At 34.4% G+C, this 22,991-nt stretch overlaps 3 protein-coding genes and 1 non-coding gene across 6 annotated transcripts; all 4 read left to right on the top strand.

The window, feature by feature from the left end:
* Window positions 1-970: 970 nt before the first annotated feature.
* Window positions 971-3,874, top strand: LOC122314356 (transcription factor HHO6-like). Its single transcript, XM_043129878.1, has 5 exons — window positions 971-1,463; window positions 1,797-2,026; window positions 2,173-2,539; window positions 3,034-3,110; window positions 3,290-3,874. Exons 1-5 carry the CDS (start codon window positions 1,250-1,252, stop codon window positions 3,575-3,577), a joined length of 1,176 nt encoding a protein of 391 aa, XP_042985812.1. The 5' UTR covers window positions 971-1,249; the 3' UTR covers window positions 3,578-3,874.
* Window positions 3,875-8,049: 4,175 nt separating this feature from the next.
* Window positions 8,050-15,752, top strand: LOC122314151 (la-related protein 6C-like). 3 transcript variants are annotated; one of them, XM_043129564.1, is made up of 10 exons: window positions 8,050-8,537; window positions 13,816-13,897; window positions 13,995-14,089; window positions 14,218-14,289; window positions 14,393-14,472; window positions 14,561-14,630; window positions 14,737-14,781; window positions 14,880-14,948; window positions 15,063-15,188; window positions 15,285-15,752. In XM_043129564.1, the coding sequence occupies exons 1-10, from the start codon at window positions 8,229-8,231 to the stop codon at window positions 15,396-15,398; spliced, it is 1,062 nt and encodes a 353-aa protein (XP_042985498.1). In that variant the 5' UTR covers window positions 8,050-8,228; the 3' UTR covers window positions 15,399-15,752. The 3 variants fall into 3 exon arrangements, 1 of the variants encoding a protein (XP_042985498.1); XR_006243619.1 differs by lacking the exons at window positions 8,050-8,537; window positions 13,816-13,897; window positions 13,995-14,089; window positions 14,218-14,289; window positions 14,737-14,781 and having other exon boundaries at window positions 14,418-14,630; window positions 15,058-15,752; XR_006243620.1 differs by lacking the exons at window positions 8,050-8,537; window positions 13,816-13,897; window positions 13,995-14,089; window positions 14,218-14,289; window positions 14,737-14,781 and having other exon boundaries at window positions 14,418-14,630; window positions 15,063-15,752.
* A 478-nt stretch (window positions 15,753-16,230) lies between these two features.
* Window positions 16,231-16,304, top strand: TRNAI-AAU. Its single transcript has one exon. It is a non-coding gene; the product is annotated as a tRNA-Ile (tRNA).
* Window positions 16,305-17,880: 1,576 nt separating this feature from the next.
* LOC122313885 (peroxidase 10-like) lies at window positions 17,881-19,751 on the top strand. The gene is made up of 4 exons (XM_043129181.1): window positions 17,881-18,191; window positions 18,384-18,575; window positions 18,676-18,841; window positions 19,222-19,751. The coding sequence occupies exons 1-4, from the start codon at window positions 17,958-17,960 to the stop codon at window positions 19,626-19,628; spliced, it is 999 nt and encodes a 332-aa protein (XP_042985115.1). The 5' UTR covers window positions 17,881-17,957; the 3' UTR covers window positions 19,629-19,751.
* Window positions 19,752-22,991: the final 3,240 nt, after the last annotated feature.

Raw genomic sequence — 22,991 nt, forward strand, 5'->3', positions numbered from 1 at the left:
TGTTTAGGTGCAGCAACATGGGGTTGATATTTTTATTATTATAAGGTTTTCTCTAAATTGGATGATCTATATATTACAGGAAAAAGTGTGCTGATCATAGTATCAAATATTCATATAAAGGTCCAAACTGTCTAAAATTCCTAAATGAACGACATTAAATGTTGTTGTAGTGTTCACGTAATGTATTTTTTTCCTCGAGTTTGGTCATTCAATTTTGACAAAAGTATTTAATTAGAGAGTATCATCACAAGACTCAAAGTAATGCATACCGAAATTACCACAATATTTGGTAATTAGTAAAACAAAATTTTTATATGAAATCACTTTTGCATATTTTTTTTGCGTATTTTATTAATATGATTGGATATTTATTAAAAAGAAGTAATGCAACCAATCACATCGGTAAAGTATATAAAAAATATGTAAAAATAATTATATACAGCATTACTTTTAGTTAAATAAATGGGCAGCATATTAAGTATAATTATAACTCAATGAATAATTATAAACAAATTTTATTGGACTCAAAAATAGATTCCATATCACATTTTGGAATAGAATGAAAAATAAATTATGCTATAATATCACATTTTCATCTTATATGAAAATATCCATAAATTTTTATATCATTTGAAAAAATCTAACTATTGATAGAATTTGCACAATATTTTGTATCATTTAACGTAATATAAAAAATATTTAGTTATAAGTGATTTTACATATCAATATGTTTATAAATTTAACGTGATTGGTCATCTTATTAAAAATTGTGTTACTTTAAATTTTAAATATAAAGATAATAGTAATATTAATATGTATATAAATACACAATTTCGTTTATACATAATAAAACTCTTTTAACGCATTAATAAGAGCTAAAATAAAATGGAACCGGATCGGATGCTGAGTTAACTAGAAAAGTCCCCGAGTCGCGTGGATAAAATACGCGACGACGCGGAAGTGATGAAATATATAACATCGTCGAAACTCGGTGGTGCCTCTTATCTCTCGACCTTCCTCATTCTTCGACCAAAGGGAATCTCCGCGTAAAAATTCCTACTTCAGTTTTATTCCCTTCCATAATTTTCTCGCCCCTCTCCAAACACGACCTCTCTCACACTAGATTATATAATATACACACCTATATATCTACAGATCCTCAGGTCTTTCTTTATATTTTCTGTTTACTTCGTTTTGATAGAATTTATATAGAGAAAGGTAATAAGAGTGTTCGGGTGAAAGATCGGAAATGGGTTCGGTTCCCCCAGAGCTGAGCTTCGATCTCAGGCCAGCCTTTGTGCCCAAAACGATCAGTGATTTCCTCGGAGAAGTTTCGTTGATCGGGAACGTCTCGGAGAGGGCGTCGAAGCTCGAAGACTTCGTGAAGAGATTGGAGGAGGAAATGTGGAAGATCGATGCGTTTAAGCGCGAGCTTCCTCTCTGCATGACTTTATTGAACGATGGTTGGTCTCTTTTTTTTCTTTTCTTATTTCGTGCTATTTTGGAAATAAATTTGGTTTCTAGCAATGGGTTTTCGATCTTACTCCATTCTGATACATGGGCTTTGGTTTTTGTTTATTATGTTAGGTAAATAAATACAATTTTGGAGATGGGTTTTTGGGTTTTGATTACTTTCGTTCAATGGATGTTCCATTCTTCATATATGAACGAACTTCCTAGTCTAGAAATGGGTTTTTGTATTTCGATTATGACATGGGTTTTAATTTTTGAACATGTTGATCAAGAAATTTATGTTATTTTGACATTTTTTCTTTCTTTTGTCCGGGTGCGTTTAGCGATTCGAGCTCTGAAGGAGGAGTCAATACAACGCATTACACCAAAGGAAGTTCAACCCGTGTTGGAAGAGTTCATACCACTGAAGAAAGGGTGTGATCGAAATGTGGAAAACAAAACAGAGAAAGACTGCAGGGACAAAAAGAATTGGATGAGCTCTGTCCAGCTCTGGAATACTGATGATTATCCCTCTACTGATTGCGCCAAACCTAACCCGAAATCAGAAACTAAGGTATAAAGGACAGAGCACAATTTTTTATGAATTCGTAGTCCAAGAAAGTATCTGGGATTTTTTTTTTCAAAATTTAATTGCTAATTATGAGACAACTTGATATAAAATAACCGAGGGAGTTGATGTTATTTATTTGTTTATGGCAGAGAAACGAGGAAGAAAGTAACTTAGGAACTAGGGATTCATTCCAGTCTGATAGAAACAGAGAAGAAACCGTGGGATTTTTGCCATTTAAGAAATATTCGGGTTCTCCCGTAGTGAACAAGGAAGGGAAGGAGGAATTTCCAGTCCATGGGCTTTCGCTTCTCACTCCGGGAATCAAGAATCCGAGGGAGGAATCCATTTCTAATGGTCCGAGAAATGCCTGTAGCAAAACAGTTTCCTCCTCTGATCCTATTACAAATATACGAACGTTGACACAGCAGCAGACTGCTAGAAAGCAGAGGAGGTGCTGGTCACCAGAGTTGCACAGGCGGTTTGTCAATGCGTTGCAGCAACTGGGAGGTTCGCAAGGTTAGAAACTGAAGCCAAAATAAAATTGAGAAAATCTAGAGACCAAAATATGAAAATTGGTATTTTCATTTTCATTTTCACTTTTTTATTGAATGAGTCTAAACTCACAGACTTACTTCAGTTAACATTGGTAACTGATGACATTCATTTTGCTAGATGGTTGTTTGGGCAAAACAATGGAAGAATAGAACTTATACTGTTTAATTTTGTTCTTCTCGATGCCACTTTTATCTAAAAGATTGAGATTTTGGATATAGACAGGGGGTTTTGGTTTGTACTTTTCATCCACATGGTAATATATAAATTATAAGGTAATTGGTTTGGAGGGAAGAGATACAAAATTGGGTATTAGTGTCTGTTGCATAAAATCTGAGCTGCTCAAAGCCTGGTACTGGAATTAATTGATTTCTGTGTGAACATAGCTGTGACAGATTGCATTGCTTTCATTTTTTGATGTAAAGGGGTCTAATTTGAACATTCCGGAATTTTTACAGCAGCCACGCCAAAGCAAATTAGAGAATTGATGCAGGTTGACGGGCTGACCAATGATGAAGTTAAGAGTCATTTACAAGTAGGTTATCGATCATTGTTCCATTCTCCCCTAGAAAGAATGATGGATGAATTAAGTTATCTCCATTTGAGAATCTATTTCCATTACCTATATTGAAGGACATTATTAAAGGTTGTCGCTTTGAATGGAGCTTGAATTTCAATAATGAAAATTGATCGAGGGTTTTCTCGTTCTTGCAGAAATATAGACTTCATACTCGAAGGGTTCCAGCTGCTGCATCGGCTGCCCCGGAAAAGCAATCTGTTGTTGTTTTAGGTGATGTATGGATGCCCCAAGAACAGTACAGTGAGTCTTCAAAGGCTCACAGTTCCGAGTCTGGGTCTCCTCAAGGTCCCCTTCAGTTAACCGGAAACACTGGAGGGACTTCAACCACAGGTGGTGACAGCATGGAAGATGATGAAGAGGCAAAATCTGAGGGCTATAGCTGGAGAAGTCACAATCCGAAACATGGGAAAGTGAATGTATAGAGTTCATCCACCATGATTTTTGGGACAGGAAGTATACATGGGAGGAGATATTTACTATACAAGAACATTACACCATATAATTGAGAAGGATGTTGGCTGAGGCTGTGAAATTTTGCAGGATTAGATTTCCTTCTGTCTCAAGTTTGAGTTGTTATTTTGTTGCGGGACTGGTACCAGGACTGGTACCAGAATTCCACACACATTTATGTGTGCATTGGGAGAAACAAGGCCAAATTTTCCCATATCATAAAAGCCTCTTCCTCTCAGTTACCACAATAATATATTCTTTAATGTCTATCAACAGAATTTCAGTATGCACTTTTCTTTCACCCCCCAACATTTGTGATCTGCAAATGCGTCGTTAATGGAAATAGGTAAAGCTCAATTGTTTCCATTTTAGGGGTATTCATGCATTTTAGGCTGAAGTTAAAACACACTCTTTTCACCCCAGTTTGGTAGGATTTAAAATAATAATAATAATTTAAGACTTCTGAAAGCTCGTGTCTCAAATCTGTACAAGGAATCTTATATGATAAGTTGAGGCTCCATGTGGTTCACAAAAAAAGTGAGGAGAGGAACAGAAAAGTCCACATCGTACCAATGTTATTCAACCAATGGCAATGATAAGTTTTTGTTTTTGTTTTTGTTTTTTTCCAATCATTTTGCCAGATACTGAAATGGCTAAACAGGCATATAATGCGTTTTTTAATTTAATTTTTCTGGAAATTCCAGACCCAAAACAAAGAGTAAATGGGAGAGAAATCCACTGGTCTATCCTGGGCAGTTCTGAATGTCTATCTGGTTTATTCTAGGTTTGGCTTTTGAATTAAAGCTACATTCATTGTCACTTGAACTGATTTAATTTGCTGCATTATCTTTTGAGAATAATTAAGAATTAAATAAATCTTTAATTATAAAAAAATAATATAAAAATAAATTTACATACTAACGTTATGTTAAATTATAAATATTATATTAAACTATAAAATTATTTTTATTATAAAATAAATATAATATGATACCATCAATTTATAATTTATACTTTTTCTGTAATCGCTTTTCCTCGTAATTATTCAGTCCAACATCGTTACTATTGTGTTAACGGAATGATTAGAAACGTGTTCGAGTTAAAAGAATATTTCAATATTCAAACTTTCGATTGGTGGGGGTCCCGACATTGTTTTGGCCGTACAAGAAAACAGTACAATATCCGGACTTATCTTTGTATTAATGCAATGGAATCGGATTTATTCCTTTATATGTTGTGGTTATCCCCACTTTCCTAAGTTAGAAGTTTGACAATTATTCTCCCTATTTTAGCTCAATACAAAATCTCTGCATCAAATACCAGATTTTACAGCGAGATTGATATTTTTTTTAAATATTTATTAAAATATAAATTAAATAATAAAATTTATCTCTTCTCATATTATTGAAATAAGTGATAATTTCATAATCTTTATATAAATAGTATTAAATACTACTAAATTGTTTATCGATTAAACTGTTAATTTGTTATAAATAATTAAAGAGTTGTTTGTGAAACAAGATTTCTCAAACAAAGGGGATCATGATGTGCACATCAATCTCAAATATTCCTTGTTCACTCAATCAAGATGCCATCCCTTCTGCCCATATGAACATCCAAAATGTTCATGCCTACTATTTTGAGAAAATTACCTCATATCATAAACAAAGTACATGGCATGCATATTAAAGGGTTTGGGCAATTTATTACCCCCCATTACAGTGTTTGGTTGTAAATCAGCTTTACCCAATCATGTGGTCTCCAAAAACAGCCTATTAATGAGTCTAATTGCTCAAAATCCCAGAGTTCATCCCTTTTTACCAAACCCAGTCATATCTCAATGGGAAAACACAGAGAGCAATTATTGTTATTTTTGGTGCAGGACAAAACAGTCACTCTCACAAGCAAAATAATAGAGAGAATCTTATAGACAGGTATAATTATTAATGAGGGGAGCCCCCACCCTCATAGGTCCACTTTTCTACGTGGTATTAAATTTTTTTGAAGGGTGAAATAAGTGAGTAAAAATAAATATTTTTATCTTTTTTTTTTATATTTTATTTTGATATAATTGATTATATATTAAAAAATAAAAAATAATATTTACAATCGTGATTATATAAGTATCGTATAATTTATTTGAAAAAAATGATTTAATACGAAATTCACATAAAAAAAATTAACTTCTTAATCGTAAACTTCATTCTTTTTCAAAACGATTGTACGGTGTTTATACACTCTATGACTGTATATAGTATTATTAAAAAAAATTGACATAACTGACTATATAAGTAAAGTATACAAAATATATGTAAAAATAATTATATGTAGTATTACTTGAAAATAAAATATGATAAATATGTTTTTTTGTTACTATTAGGAAATAAAATTTGCCACATTAACATATATCTACAATTGTATTAATATTTTAATTCTTTTTTATAAATATAATAAGTCCTACCATAAATAATGTGTGACACATCAAACTTGAAAATAAACTAACTACTATTAATTTTTCAATATATTAGATTTTGGATGGGATATATAAATCTGTTTATTTTTTTAATGGGCAGATAAAGTTGGAGAGACGGAGAATAGAATATGTTTAAATTAGCAGGTGGAGCAAAATATATATGCAGTTGGCCCCTCATTCCTGTTGAAGATTCCTTGGCTGGAGATGGGGATGCCTCTGTGATTGGTAATTTATAAATTGGAAATATTGAAATGGAAAACAGCATATAAAGGACATCCATCTACAAATCGCTGCAAAAAGATCAAGAAATTGGAGGATAGGCCAATCATGCAACAAGAGTCCCTACTCTTAAAAGATTTATAAATAATAAATAAATCAATGATTTGATTTTTATTTGATTTTTAAGTGTATTTTTAGACAAAATTTTATTCACAAACCAATATAGATAGCATATATAGAAAAACATTTATAAGATATTTGATTTAAAAATTAAATTTTATAAATTAAATATTCTTATACAAATTATATAGATAAAGAGTTTTGTTACGTGCAATCGAACTTCTGTACCAATTTACGTACCAATAGTTTCTTACTCAAAATTCAACTTGATATTATTTTTAATAAAATATACTTTATAATAAATTATATTAAATAAGTACACATATTAATACATAAAATAACTTATTATTAGATTTTTCTATTATATATTTCACATATCGGCTTATAAATAGAAGAACTCATTTTGTAGTATAACGCAAAAATGCATCTACAGAGCTTTAGGACTCGCTCATTCTTTATTGGGTATAGGACTCACTCTCGGCCCAAATGGATACGAGCTAAAAATAACATATACTGGGCCTAAACCATTATATGTTGTCTGAGAGACGAAGTGTATTGGTATTAGTTGGGCTTCTTGGGCCAATCTCAAGTGGGTACAAAACCACCTAATATATTCCACTCCGTAGCGGCCAGCGGGCTTGTATATCCCACAAATCCAAATTGACTCGAAATGAGAATATTATTCTTGTTTAATTAAGTCGTCCAATTTTGCTTTAAATGATCACGAATTTTAAAAACTTTGTATTAAGAGTAAAATTTTATTTTATTTTTTAATATTTAGATTATTACTAAAAATAATCGATAATTGTTACCAACTAAAAACTCTACAATGAAGTTATATATAAAATTAAAATTAATAAAACTTTTGACATACTTGAATAATCATATTTTCAAGATTGTTCATATTTTTTATACCGTTATCTCTCTTATCTTCACATTAAATGATTGGCAACATAAAAAAGGCTGTTGAACCAATAAAAGTAACGGATTAAATTTTTTTATTTTTTTACTTAATGGTTAAGAAAATAAATATTAATGAATTTTTATTTTTTTTAAATGTTTAAAGATGTTTAAAAAATAATTAAAGAAAAAAAAGTGCATTTGCATTTATCGTTCAAGTTCTTCGGTTAAATTCCCGGTCCTTATAGCACAGTCCTTGACAACATATAGTGTGTTAAGATATAAATAAAGAGTAATACTAGTTATCATCACTTTTATCATTATTCTCTCATCATTTCAAAATATGATATTAAATAATTTGAGACTATTTATTATATTTTAATTATGAGCTTATCATTTAATGTCACATCAATAAATATTGTGAAGATGATGATAAAAATAATAATAAATAGATTTTTTTATATATAAATATAAACAAGTGGTGATTTTATCAATGAGTTTGAACCCCATTTCATCTATTTAATTGAATATTTTAAGTATTAAACCACGTAATAAATTGTAGTCTAATCCATAAGTTAGAAAAGTGTTAAAAGATGTTAATATAAATAATAAAATTTATATGTTTCCATGGAGAGATGCTGAAAAGGGTGGCTACACCTTGGGCAAAGTTTGATGACCTTAAAAAACCAGTCAAAAGCACGAGCAACGGTTGTGCGTAAGAAATCAGTCATCCCGTTGAAACATACGTAGATGCCCGTATTTTGGGCGCGAAGCGTGGACTCAACGTGAACAAATATAGACAGTTACTAAACCTGAGGTGGGAGAAACGGAGATAGAAAGAAACAAACCAAGATTCGAAGACAAAATCTGAAGTAGATAGAGAACTGAAAGAAAAGAACAAGAAGAGAACAATGGGACAAGCACAAAAAACACCAGAGAGAGAGAAGTGCACGAAAAAAACATACGACGATATGTCTTTCAAGTTCAATGCACGGGCACGTGAATTTGTCCCAAGATCATATACCCAGATGCCCGCCTCTGCTTATTTCTATCCAGGCTTCAACTTTCTGGGTAGGAGTATTGGTGGTGGGTCTGATTGGCTGTTTGTTGGGTACCAAGAGCCACCTGCATATTTGATCTCTAACCCTGATGTTGTCGCCCCACACTATCGCACCAAGACCGTTCTCACTGATGACCTTAAGCAAAAGATCATCAAACAGGTGATTGGTTGCGATCATGATGATCTTGGCTTTCTTGTGTTTGTAGATTCCCTTTTTCGGGTGGTTAAACAATACACTCTTTACTCTCAGAGTCTCCGATTATCAAATACCACTATCTGTTTCCTCTTTTTGTACTAATCAATTGTTGGTTTGCCAAGAGAAGCCGATGCTTTCTTATTGAATTGTATCTGAATCTTTTAATAAATATGGGCGTTGGGGTCGCCCAGCATTTACTGACATCACAATGTGGGTTCTGATATTCTATACCGATGCCTAACAGTTCACATTGGCATCAGGCTTCTTTTGGTTTGCTGAACCATACTGCTATGCATATTTTCTTTTTAGTAGTGCCTACTGCAGTCACGAAAAGAGTTCACAAAAATAAATTGAGAGACTAACATTATTTTATATCATTCGTTTAGATCTACTTTATAATCTAACCTATTAAGTCAAGTTATATCAATTTATGAGTTTAATTTTATGAAATCTGTATATAAAACATTTATCTTTTCTTTTCCCTTATGGATTCTCCCTTTCCAGCTCTGGAATGTTGATTGCTACATTTCGTGTCATTGAGCCATTAAAGATTCTTTTGGCATAATTACTCATTTTCTACTTCCATGTCACAGTTCTTTTCAAACAAGGATGTATTTTTTAGTGCATGCCCCTGTTCCATTTTTTACATTTTTTGAATTTCAATATTGTTAAGAATATAATACAAAAAATTAAATCTATTTCTTCCTATAAGTTAAGCTTTTAGCTAGAACAAATGGTAATTTTGTTGACTTATTACTCCTTTTTAGTCCCGCATTGATGGAATTAAAATAAAGGGCATATGCCCTGAGTTATAAATAAAAGACTTAACCTTTTAGTTTAAATATACCAGTTAAAAACTTATCTAGTAATTTTTTACTTTAATTAAATTTCTTTGTTGGCCTTTTTGTAAAAGAGAAAGATGTGTAAAGCTCAAATTTTGCTAGTAGGGTAGCTTTGTGAATGTGTTTGGAGTGAGGAAAAAAATTGTGTAATTGTAACAATTTTTTACAAAGTGAATTTTCTTCTCTGGGTTTAGTAGTTTTTTCTCCTATTTTAGAGTTTTCACGTAAATTTCTTGTGTTGTTATTATTTCTCTATTTTTCTTGTTATTCCTGCAAAGGGTAGATCCTATGGGGTTGAATTTGTGAAATCCAAATTTTCAACAATTGATATCAGAACCACTAAGTTTTTTTTTTTTTTTAGGGTGGAGCTAGGGGTGGCAATATGTGACACAACCCGTTAACCCAACACGAACACGACACGATAAAAGCGGGTTAGGATTTCGCCTTAACGGGTTCGGGTCAAACGGGTTGACCCATTAAGACACGATTGCTTAACGGGTCACTAACGGGTCAACCCGTTATGACCCATTAAAGAAATAAAATTTACGATTATACCCTCAAGACCTAAAGACTAAAACTGAAAATAAAAAAGTTAAAAGTTAAAAACCCTAAATCTAATAACCCATCCGCCCCCCCCCCCCTCTCCCGGTCCCCCTTTCCAGTTTCAACATTAAGTTTTGAGTTTTGAATCTTTGATTCTCCTTCCCCGAGTCATCGGCGCCCCCCCTCTAGGCCGCCGCTCCAGCTAGCTCCACGGTGCCGTCGCATGCCATCAGAGCTTCCTCTAGTCGTCAAACGGTGGATGAAGGATTCCCGAGTCCCCTGCTGTACGCCTCCCGAGTCCCCTGTTGCTGCTGCTAACAGCTAACCGGCTAACCCTCTCATCTCCAAACCGGAAAAAGTTGAAAAACCCATCACTCCAAGCCTTAAACGGAGCAACCGCGCCGGCCTTAGACTCTGAAATCTGCTCTGTCGCGGAGTCACCCAGACCAACGCCTCATCGCACACGGCCCGACACCCATCAGCCGTCGCCCACTGTAAGTGAATTTCTGTCTGTCCCAAATGTGAAAACCAAAAGTGCCTGGGTTGATTTGAGAGTGTAGTGGTTTTTGTGTTGCATTGGATTAGAATATAATGAATATTACATGAATGTCTCGGTCTGGACATCATGTGTTTGTTATAATGCCGCAATGCCAATATTTGTTGCTAGCTACACATTCAAAGCAAGTTAATGTACCTTTTACATCTGAAAACCATGCAGCGATCTTGAGCTAGCTAGCTACTCTTTGATCTCACATATTATATAACAATAGTAGTACTAGCTGCTTTTGGTTCCAAGGCATTACAAAAACAAACCCTGTACGTGTAGGAGATCAGGAACTTGGATTTATTTTCTTCATTCTTTTTCAATCATTTGATTTGATGACCACTAAGGAGTACTTACTACTAAAATACTTAAGTCGATCGGTTTTCATTTTCTGTTAAATAATCCAATTAGCCGGATTTTTATAAGTCTTCCGATCAGCAGTAGTAAAAGAAATATTGTACTTATGATCGTTTATGTGATGATATTGGGCATATATGCATGACAGCATGATCGAGCTAATTATTCAATGAATTTGGTGGTGATCTTGTAATATTAGTCTACAATATTATATAATATTATTCAATGAATTGGGCATATATGCATGACAGCATGATCGAGCTAAAGAAGATCACCAAGCCCACGTTCTTGGTAATTAGATGCATGCAGATTAATTGTTTCTCTTTTAAATACAAAAAAAAATCAAACAAGTATGATCTAATCATCATAACAATATTTAGTGAACATGCATGCATGTGAATTAATTCTCAACTCCCTTAATTATAAGAGTACTCCCAATGGATGTTTCAAAATATAGTTTTTTCAAAATATGGTCTAAAAAATGGCAGAGGGGTCATTAGACAAGAATTTTACTGATATCTTTTTTTTAATAGAAACACAAGAAGTTAAATTGGACGAGTTAATCGAAGATGTAATGGAGTTGGAGAAAAACAAGGACAAGGAGGACGCTCCACCTCATTTTTGAAGCTCTAAATTTGTTTAGATCTGTGTTTTTATTGTACTTGGGATTGTAAAATTAATATATTTTCTGTATGTTTTGTTTATTATTTTGGGATGTAATATTAATATATTAGTACAATGTGTGTGGAATGGATCTATTTGAATTATAATTCTAAACTTGTGGTTAATTTTTAATTTTTTAATTTTTATAAATTATATGGCATATTTAAATATTTATATAAAATTTCAATCAGGTCAAACGGGTCGTGTCGTGTCGTGTCTGTTCAACTCATTAACGTAAACGGGTTGAAACAGATCGGGTCGTGTCGTATCGTTTCGTGTCATAATATTTTTTATTCATTAATGGGTCATAACGGGTCGTGTCGTGTCAACCCGTTATCTTACCGTGTCGTGTTCGTGTCTACAATTTTGACACGAAATCCTTAACGGGTCGTGTTCGTGTTGACCCATTATGCGTAATGTATACACCTTGACACGACACGAACATGACCCGTTAACACGATTTGACACCCCTAGGTGGAGATTTAGTATGGTAGTGTGAATACGTACAGTCTAAGGAAATTCTGTCTAAGACATTGAAAATTTTAAGCATATCTATTGTGACCCTCCAATCTTTCCTGAGAACTTACTTAGTGAGGTACTATTCATTTTTACAGTAAATTCATCAAAGCAATATCAGAAAGTAGAGTTTCAAATCTTGTCAGATTTAATGTAAAAAAATTTGATGAGAGAATCAATTTTAGCTTGTAGCAAGTACAAGTAAAGGATGTCTTAATTCAATCAGGGTTATACAACGCATTATAGGGCAAACCAACACCTGAAGTTAACACTGGTACTAGTGTGACTAGTGAAAGAAGCAGATCTAAAATAAGCGATGAAGATTAAGAGGATCTGGATTTGAGAACAACAAATACGATAGGTCTGTACCTAGCCAAAAATGTTCTTGCAAATGTGTATGGAATATCTACGGTAAAAGAATTCTAAGAAAAACTTGAAAAGTTGTATCAGACGAATGACGTCTCAAATTATGCATACCTGAAGAAGCAGTTTCATATACTGCAGATGAGTGAAGGTATAACTATTTCAGATCATTTAAGCATTTTCAATAGCATTATAGCTAAGTTAAAAGCTATTGGAATTAAAATCGGTGATGAAGATCAAACTGTGAGACTCATCTGATCTCTTCCACCTTCCTATGAGCACATGAAGCCTATTTTGATACACGAGAAGGAGAAAATAATTTTTTCATAAGTTACTAGTAAAATCTTTTATGAAAAGAGAAGACTAAGTATGTAAGTAATGTTCCACTTGAGAACTCAGTAATTGTAGCAGCTGGAAATGAGAAGATGAAGAACTCCATGAAGAAGAAAGCAGTCTGTCGGGAGTGTGGACAATCTGGGTACGTCAAAAATAATTGTTCAAGAGCTGGAGCAGGTTCAATAAGTAGCTCCAAGTCAGTAAATGGAGATATTGAAAATTATGTTAATGTTGTGTCTCTCTCTGGAAGATTTTAATATTTGAAAAAAGACATGTATATCCTCATGACAAGCCGCTAATTTCCAAAGTTGCCATGATAGAAGATGTGTTAATATTAGCGAGTTCACAAATTTGCACACAGGCATTAGTTTGGCATTGATGTAAAGTGTGTAGTGAAAATTCATTTCGATGGCTGATGAACTTCCAGAAGAGCCAAACATGAAAGTTACACCATAATTTTCAATAAAATTGTTTTTCGACATGGGCTGAAGTGAAATGTTTGGAATTGGTTTATTTTGAATGGATATGCTTTTATGGTGAAACATAATAGCGAAAGTTATGAAAATCTTCATTGAGGTGGAGTTTGACTATAGGACTAGTCAAAATCGTAAAGTGGAAATTGTTGACTTATTGCTCTTTTTTAGTCCCAAATCGATGGGATTAAAATAAAGGGCATATGCCCTGAGTTATATATAAGAGGCTTAAACTCTTAGTTTAAGTACACCAATTGAAAGTTTATATAGTAACTTTTGACTTTAATTAAATTTCTCTGTTGACCTTTCTGTAAAAGGAGAAGAGGTGTAAAATTAAAGTTTTGCTAATGGGAAAGTTTTATGTGTGTGTTTGGGGTGAAGAGAAAATTGTGTTATTATAATAATTTTTCATATAGTGAATTTTTTCTTTAGGTCTCGAAGTTTTTCTCATGTTTTGGAGTTTTCACGTAAATTTCTTGTATTGTTATAATTTCTCTATTTTTCTTATTATTCCTGCAAAGGATAGATCCAATGGGGGTTAAATTTGGGAGGTCCAAATTTTCCAATAAATTTCACATTCAGGATGGTTTCTGTACATATGATAGGTGGAATATCAATTCAGCAACATGAATCTGCTTGCAAATGAATCTTTTGTGAAACACATGACTGAAGATCCCAATGGTTATGGTAAGGTCACCGGAAGAGTGCTCTTTGCAGTCAATATTTCTATCATATATTCAATTTAAAACAAGAATGTCATTCTTGCATGTTGTCTTTGTAACAGTTCCAATATCTGCTATTGCTTCAGTTAAAAAGATCAAGTCTCTTGTTAGTAATAACCCTATGCTTGCCCAAGCACTGCGGTCCTCTTCAAGGCTTGTTTGCCATTTGATCAACTTCAGCATTTCCAACTCTTTTTCTTATTTTGAAAGTAGTTCACATAAAACCTTACAAATAGTTTCTTCGATTTTGTAACTATATTCGTCCTATTTTATGCTATTGTGAAGGTTGTAAGTGATGACGGCAAGAAGGTTAGGCGTAAAGACCCTTTTACTGAGAAAGAGAAAGAGGAGTTGCAGGTAAGAACTGTGAGATCACTTCCTAGTAGTTATTACGTCAGATAGATATAGCGAGAACTAAATGTTAGAATGTCATTCTTGAAATGATTCTTTTGTCCTGTAGTCTCGTATTGTTGTGGCATATAACTTGCCTGAAGATCATCCTCATCAAAACCTCGAGAAGATATTTGGTGTGGTTGGGAGGTTGGATTTTTTAACTCTGCAAACTGTTCCTCTTCTGGTTTTCTTACACGTTTGTTGCTTATTATTTATGCTTTCTGTAACTGAGCAGTGTGAAAGCAATTCAAATATGCCACCCCCATGAATCCATTTCATCTTGCTCCATTTCAGTCAGTAACAAGGTAGTAGAAAGAATGAAATAAGCAGTTCTGTTTTTAAACCCGAGATAAATATTCTCCAAGGCTGTCTCTTTCATTATTTATATCTTCGAATTCCTTTTCTCTTTAGCTTCATGCACTTGTGGAATATGAGACCACGGATATAGCTCAAAAAGTAGAAAACATGCAGATTTTCTTAGCTCTTCAATTCCTTTTTTGTTTTGTTATTTTTTACCTTGCAAGGGCATTAATAGCTTGTATCAACTTCGCCAGGTTCAGAAATTCAACGATAAAAGGAAGTGGAGCAAGGGACTACGAGTAAGGTTGCTGCTTAGACGCTCGGTATGTCGAGTTTAAAATCAAAGCTAGTTTTCCTTGAAGCTTTTGGCTTGTTCTATGACTACATATGCTTCTCTCTCGAACTTATTCTTACATCTCTATCGCAATGAAGGCCAGCCAAAATCTGTTGTAAAGAACAGAAAGTCCAAGTTTGATGGCCTTTTAGAGGAGGAAGAGGCACCATCTCCTCAAGCCACTGGAGATTCCCGTCAACCAAACAACAGAGAGTCAGTAGACTGCAACGTACGTGTTCTTATATCAGAGAATCATTGCAGAAATTTCATTGGTACAGGGTGATTATTTTGAGTAAATATAAAGAAAGAAATACTTCATTGGTAGGTTGAAGCGAATTCAGTGGGATCAAAGAAAGGATGTGGGGCGTGGAAAATCCAAGAGGACGAGGTCAAAGCCATGGTGGGCACGAATTGCAGCTTGCCCCAAGTCCCCATTTGAGCACCAGTACTATTCAGGTTGAAAAATCTGCCACATAGGTTTCCAATTCCATGGCCATGGACCCATAATGCCGGACGGGACAAGGGGTTTCGCCGAGGGATGAGGCAAGCCATTGAGTACCCCTGCTCTAGCTAGTGCGGCTAAGGGGTGATGGGTGTGGATTTATGTTTTTTCGTCTACTATAGATTAGTTACTATAATAATATATGTGGCTCTGCATATACAATGCCGCATGGCAACTTTCTCTATGTAGACAAAATCTGTAGCATTAATGTATATTTTGGGTTAGGATCCGATTCTGTCTGTAATTGTTTAAGTTGTTGAAGTAACGCAATTTAGGGGCACATTGCATATTCTCTCTCTCTCTCTCTCTCTCTCTCTCTCTCTCTCTCTCTCTCTCTCTCTCTCTCTCTCTCTCTCTCTCACTCATGTCATTTCATGTATGAAATTAAAGAATGCTATAATGAAATGACGTCATTGTTTCAATGGACAGAAGCACTGAGATTGAATCAATCAAATCATTGACAACTAACCAAAAGTTGGGCTAAATTCCTCCCCCCACTTCCTGGCTGGCTGGCCCTCACACCCTGCCAACATTTTTCTCCTCTGCGTCATTGCTAATACATGAATGGCTGGCAAAATCGCAGTGTTTGAACGGGGAAAAAAATTGAGACCAAAACAGGTAAATACTTTCTTCAATTTTCATTAGCAAGGGTGCAAGGGTGAAGAAAGTGTATATCCAAGCAAAGTACCCTTCACTCGATGATTTATAGATACAACTTCCTCATGAAGTATTTATTTCTGTTGGGAATCTCTGTTTTGTAAAAGCGAAAGGCCTATTAGCTCAGTTGGTTAGAGCGTCGTGCTAATAACGCGAAGGTCGCAGGTTCGAGACCTGCATGGGCCATGTTATGATACTTCTTCAAATTTTCTTTTCTTAAGGCCTGAAAGAGGACCTTAAAATTGGGGGAAAGGGTAGAGTGAGTCCAATATTGGCACATATGCAACGGTTGCAACCTCTCGTCTCCCCTTAATTTTGTTCTGTCTTCACCAACTCATTCTCTGCTAAGCTTGTCAGGCTCACTAGGTCGATGCACGCAGGTGCAACCCATCCATTATCCAATCACCTCCTCCATGTAAGATGCCATTGACAGGAAAGATAAAGGTTTTCTTTCGGTTTTAGTTTTTGTCTCTTACCATTAATTAAAGCCCAAAATGTGTGTCGCGCTGAAGTAGTGCACTGCATTATTATTTTGTTTCTTGTTCTGAATAAACTACACAGAATTAAGGTTCAATTGCATTTGCAGTCATGTGCAAAGTGGCGGTGGTGGAGATTCTTATGTCAGCCTTACTTTCAGAGCACTTGTAGTTCCACTGGCATGGCTTGATAAAGATTACAATCAATCTACTGTTTTTTTATCTATAAAGCTCGAGTGGCGTTGAATTTTTTGGTTAGCACCATATGTTTGTGAGTTGATCATGTCCTAGTCACAGTTATTAGCATATGCGTTTGGAACTTTTATTATATATTTCATCGAGTGAAGTGTATGAGTTCTTCTAGTGCATATATCTATTAAAATAAATATTTTAGTCATAAAAAAATTACATAAAAGAAAATTCATAAACGGATATAGCTTGATGTGATACGTAATACTGTTAAATTATATTATTATAAAGTAAATCTAACAGATCACATAAAAGTTTAAAACCACGTCAATTTTTTAAGTTTACTTTTGTAAGATCTTTTTGTGTTTATAGTTCTTCGTTTGTTTTCACATATGAGATGAGTTGAAATAAAAGTTGAAAGTTGAATAAAATATTATTAGAATATATTTTTTAAATATTATTTTTGTTTTTGAATTCAAAAAAGTGAAATTATTTATTTTATTTTGTACAGAAATTTAGAAAAATTATAATGATTAAATTAGATGAGATGAGATAAGAATAGTTGTGAAAATAAAAGACTACGAGTCAACGGTTTTGGGGCCCCCCTTGTTGCTTATCTTAACATTCCACTTCTGATCAATGCAGCAATTAATTAATTAATTATCAGGGTAAATAGAGAGCAATAGAAATAATGGATGCTTTTATTTTTTATTTTTTTGAAATCTTATCATCCCTAAATTACTACGTTATTTTATAGGGGTTTTGTTAGATACAGTCAAGAAATGCAGTCGGCGTGCAGTCGGTTGTACGGAATGAATAAAAAAAAATTATAAAAAAATTATTTTATATTCAGGGAGACCTACATGAATAAAAAAAATTATAAAAATAATTTTTTTTTCATGTAGGTCTCGTATTAATTCACTTTTTTCTTCACAACTGCACGCCGAGTGCATTTCCCGACTGTAAAAAATATTTCTCATTTTATAGTTGCAGAGATGGAGACTAGGTTTTGACAACTCTAGTGGCATAGCCACTTCCTGAGTATGACCAATCAAAACCCTTCAATGTTCCATTGTTTTGCATATAAATCACCACACCACTAAGCCCCCATCACTTGTAATCAGAATTAGCATCTTACGTACACTGATCAGCAACTAGTTCGTGCTCACAAGCTATGGCTCAAAAACTCTTCCCCTGCTTCACTTTTACCCTGTTTTTACTTGGCCCCTTATCTCCCTTCATTTACAAGTATCCCCTTGTTTATGGCCAACTTGATTACAATTTCTATGCTCAATCATGCCCCTACTTGCTGAACATTGTTAGATATAATGTTTTCTCAGCCATCAGAAATGACACCAGGATGCCTGCATCCCTCCTTCGGCTGCATTTTCACGATTGCATCGTAGATGTAATTGTTCTTCTCTAAACCCTCTTATCTGTACCGGCCTTCTGACATCCTCGCATTTCCTGTTTGTGGTGCAATCTCTTGGAACACACGCACACAAAACATCCATATACGTAGGCAGAAAGACAAGTTTCTTTGATGTTTTATATATGACTTTTATGGTTGCTAATGTAAGTGTGTGATTGCTTGGGATAGGGATGTGATGCGTCAGTACTTCTTGATGACACAAAAGATCTGACGGGCGAAAAGAATGCTCCTCCCAATAACAAATCCCTTAGAGGTTTTGAAGTAATCGACAACATAAAGGCAGTTGTTGAAAGATTTTGCCCTTCAACTGTTTCTTGTGCCGATATATTGACTCTGGCAGCGAGAGATGCCATTAGTTTGGTACTTGATACGCTTCTATATTTAATTGTTACATATTTCTGCAATCAACTACCTGTTTTATTTTACTCTCTCTTTTTCGATCTTTCAACTTCTGAATTAGGTTGGAGGGACTTATTGGCCAGTTCCATTAGGCAGACGAGATGCAACAACAGCAAGTCTGACTGCAGTTCTTCAACAAATACCATCACCTTTCGAGACTCTACAGAATATCACTGCCAAGTTCACATCAAAGGGTCTTGACTTCAAGGATGTTGTAGTCCTCTCAGGTTCTTGATTATGTTCTTACCTCATCTTGATTTTAACCAACAACTTTGCATGGACTCGAAAGGAAGAAGTAGTAGTTTAAAATTAACCACCAAAGCACCATGCTTGACCAAAATCTCCATTGACATTTATAAACGACAAGCCATACTCGAGCCAGGTAGAGCCATCAGAAAAGATGGAACTCTCACCATAATAGCAAACTTTATTGAAGAAATCACAGTACTACCCCCTTCGAAATGGTTGGGTTATTCTCAGATGCCATGAAAAAAGAAAGTGGACTGACTAAAATGTCACGCATGACATATTATATATTCGAAGCAAACCCTAGGGCAAGTGCTTAATGTCTTTTGACATATAGGGCTTTACTATTCCTCTTTTACAGGAGGACACACCATAGGATATGCCCAGTGCTTCGCCTTCAAGCGGCGGCTCTTTAACTTCCAAGGCTCCGGCAAGCCTGATCCTACACTAGACTCTTCGCTCCTCTCCAACTTGAGAAGCATGTGCCCAGACGGAGACGCACCAAACAGCAACGTTGCTCCCTTCGACACAAGTCCTACCATGTTTGACAATGCTTATTACACAAATCTCAGAAGCAACGCAGGGCTTCTTGAATCTGATCAAGCATTAATGGGGGATCCACAAGCTGCTGCAATGGTTTACAGTTACAGCATGAACCCTCGTCTTTTCTCTTCTGATTTCGCAGCGTCGATGTCAAAGCTCGGTAATGTCGGAGTGCTCACAGGAAAAAATGGGGAGATTAGAAAGAAATGTGGATCTGTGAATTAATTAAGATGGACCCATTAATTATAAATGTTAGTTAATGCACTGTACTGCATGGAACTTCGATCTCTATTATAATTAATGTTGGAAAAAGGGCTATCTTCTAATAAAATATAGTACTCACTGCAATCTTCTTTTTTCTCCTGATCAGTGCTAATATAAATCGTAATGACTCGCCATTTTCCTGTTCGGTTAATAAAATAAATGGGATCCTGATCTCTATCCAGAGATCTTATACTCATTATAATTTTTATAAATTTTTACATAAAATACACAATTTTATTTAACTCAAATATCAAAATAATAATATAAAAAAAAATATTCTACCACTATTTTATTCAATTTCTAACTTCTATATAAACTCGTCTCATTTCACCTCGATTGACCGACTAAACCTAACCTTAATGTGAATATAGATGTTCTCAGCAACCTGTTTGTGAAACAAATTATCAAGCTTCCACAAGTATGGAAAGATTCTTATACTGATCTCAAGTGCTGTGACGTTGATTATGGAACAATCAGCGATTAAGATACCATCTCACGTGAATGTCTGGTTATCTGCTAATCTGCACCATCTTAGGCTTTTTTATCCGATTACAGTTTCAAAAGCGTTAAAAAAAAAATATTCCATTTTCATCCTTTGTTGAACTCACAGCTGGGAAACAGTGCTCATCCAGTGGACTTTTTGCTTGACGGCTGATATTTTATAGATCGAAGAGAGCCTGTGATGAAGTGTGACCACCATTCAGCTTAGCCCAAACCCTGAAACCCTTCAAATCCTTACAAGTTTTACAATTATTTATGAGGTAAAAGACAAAGTTTCCCAGACTTGGTACGTCTGTAATTCTGAAAACTCAAGCAATTACGCATTCCTGTCTTTTTTTTTTTTTTAATAATCAAGCATTATGGTATTCGGGCTATCTAAATCATGCTCATATATATATGTGCAGTAAAAGTATTTGCCTTGTTTTATGCAAGCTAGCTAGCCATGGCGATGCCCCACTCAGACCAAACCTGCTGTTATTATCAGGTATTGAAAAATTCTGAACACCTCCGGGCCTTTGCTTCAAACGTATTTTACACTTACTTTTCTATTGGGCTGAAGAGGAGAAAGTTTCTTTTCTTTTCACAGGGAAGAGGGGAAAGTTTCTATTTGCAAGATAACAGTAGAACAGTGAACAGGCTCAAATGCACGTATATTCAAAAAATAGAAGCCGACAAGGAGTGCCTAGAATCAAAAAAAGCATTTGAAGAAAAAGCTGGCAGATGCCTGCCTAAACTTTGTTCAGCCACATTGAGAATTCTGTCCTTGTCTCCTAAGACACCTATCTCTCTCTCTCTCTCTCTCTCTCTCTCTCTCTAAATATATATATATTAAAAAAAATATAGTTCTATATCATGAACATATTCTCTGCTCCCAGGTCAGATTCTCTATTCTGACCCCTGACCTCTATATGGTGTTGTATGATTGACACCTTAAAGGATTTGAATGATGCTTTATTCGATTCTCTCTTGAGTATTGAAATTGAAACTTTTGGTTCGCCAAGGTAAATCTTTTCAAATATACTACTTGTACTGGTGACCAGCTAGAGCTATAAGGAGAAGCACTCATTTGTTTTCCAAAGCCTATAATGTCTTCATGTTTACTGAGTACCATTATATAATCAATTACCATAAAAACTGATTTTGTGAGAATTGACTTTTCTAGTCTTTCCATCGATCGATGCATTGCCTGGCCTTATTGATACTTGCAAGGAAGGCCAGGCAATGCATCGATCGATCATAGCTTGAATCTTAAATTTGGCCAAATTCATCAGCAGTACTTCATGATTCGGAAAAAAGTAAAATCTTTTTCTACCTCAACTTAGCATAGAACGATATGGCCGGGAACGAGAAATATAGACTTCAGAGATCCTAAAAGTTGTTGAGGTGAGGTGGCCGGGAAAAGATCAGATAAGAGGATGAGATTCATGCTGAGACGTGGTCCAATTACCTTAAAGTTTTACGATCATGATTTTTAACTTTGTGATATTAGAAAAAAGGAAAATAAAAATAATGTTCAACTTTTTGACCTTGAAATAAAAAGCAAACCTATCAGGGCGGTACCCAAAAAGGCCGCCTAACTTAGAATGAGAACTGATTATTTGCCCCACAACGTGACATGCAGCTGGATGCATTGAAAGTCGTCTCCATGAAATATAGAAAAATTAAAGAGAATAACCAAAAAGAAAAACCCAAATTACTGAAGGCTACGTTATGTTTTTAAGAGAGTTCGTCCAGTGGTAAAACTCAGAAAGAAGAATACGTCTATGGCTTGGGAGAGGGTGACTATTTATTTTGGATAAGTATTAATACTGACACAAAAGATTTTATAAAAGCAAGTCTACAAATTAACATAACCTTATATAAGATGTTATGTATACTTTATAATAAAATAATTTTACAATTTAACGTACCACATCTAGTTACGTTAATTTGTAAATTTACTTTTGTAAGATGTTTTTATAAATAAAACATTTCTTTTTATTTTGACATTCTTTAGTTTGTATAGTAAAATTATATGGAAAACTCTACAATACTATATTTTTATTTTAATTAAGTGACAGTACCATCATATAATGACACGAAATCTGTATATTTAGAACTTATAAAAGTCATTACTCGTTATCATATTAGTTGGTTTTTATATTATTATTATGAGATGAAATGGAATCATCATAATATTTTTTTATTTATTTTTTATTTTTTATTTTTTTTTTGGATGGTTGGATGGTTGGATTGCTGGCTCAAAGTGGAATTAAAGTGAACAGATACTAATCATTTTCTCAAGTGCATGCCCTGACACCGTACGTAAATGAACCATAAAAAAGAAGCCAAGTAGAAGCATCATACACAATTAGACAGCCTCGTTGCTTCTAAAGCTCAATTTATCAAAAGATGATGATCAAGGAAAAAGCATTCCTTAAATTTGCACTCAGATTCCAACCTCTCACTCTCTCTCTCTCTCAATTACAAGGTTTCCAAAAGAGAAGACTTTGGGACATCATGTCCTTCTAGGCCTCTGGCATTGTCGTTTTTTTTTTAATGAGAAATAATTTATATAAATTCTAAATAAATAAGTTTTATGTAAGCTATTGTAAAAAGGTATTCTTTATTAATGAAATTTATTATTTTATTTTTTTACAAAATACTTATATGAAACTTATTTTATAAGCCTTGTCAAAGTGGTTTCTCTGTCTCATAATGCATCGCAGCACTTGAAAAAGGGATCGAGGAAAATCTCGTTACTCTCCAGGCCACCATTTGAAAAAGGCATTTTCTTGGGCTTTGCTCCTCATAACATTCCCATTCTCCACTTCCTCCCCCATC

Source organism: Carya illinoinensis, chromosome 6, assembly GCF_018687715.1.
Source record: "Carya illinoinensis cultivar Pawnee chromosome 6, C.illinoinensisPawnee_v1, whole genome shotgun sequence".
Taxonomy (NCBI): domain Eukaryota; kingdom Viridiplantae; phylum Streptophyta; class Magnoliopsida; order Fagales; family Juglandaceae; genus Carya; species Carya illinoinensis.

Bases quoted from the DNA above. Each gene is read 5' to 3' on its own strand.
- LOC122314356 (XM_043129878.1), top strand. From the start codon at position 1,250: ATGGGTTCGGTTCCCCCAGAGCTGAGCTTCGATCTCAGGCCAGCCTTT. The intron at 1,464-1,796 runs GTTGGTCTCTTT...GGGTGCGTTTAG, and splicing joins CATGACTTTATTGAACGATG to CGATTCGAGCTCTGAAGGAG. The intron at 3,111-3,289 runs GTAGGTTATCGA...TCGTTCTTGCAG, and splicing joins AAGTTAAGAGTCATTTACAA to AAATATAGACTTCATACTCG.
- LOC122314151 (XM_043129564.1), top strand. From the start codon at position 8,229: ATGGGACAAGCACAAAAAACACCAGAGAGAGAGAAGTGCACGAAAAAA. The intron at 13,898-13,994 runs GTAAGGTCACCG...TCTTTGTAACAG, and splicing joins TGAAGATCCCAATGGTTATG to TTCCAATATCTGCTATTGCT. The intron at 14,473-14,560 runs GTTGGATTTTTT...GTAACTGAGCAG, and splicing joins ATATTTGGTGTGGTTGGGAG to TGTGAAAGCAATTCAAATAT.
- LOC122313885 (XM_043129181.1), top strand. From the start codon at position 17,958: ATGGCTCAAAAACTCTTCCCCTGCTTCACTTTTACCCTGTTTTTACTT. The intron at 18,576-18,675 runs GTACTTGATACG...CTTCTGAATTAG, and splicing joins CGAGAGATGCCATTAGTTTG to GTTGGAGGGACTTATTGGCC. The intron at 18,842-19,221 runs GTTCTTGATTAT...CCTCTTTTACAG, and splicing joins GGATGTTGTAGTCCTCTCAG to GAGGACACACCATAGGATAT.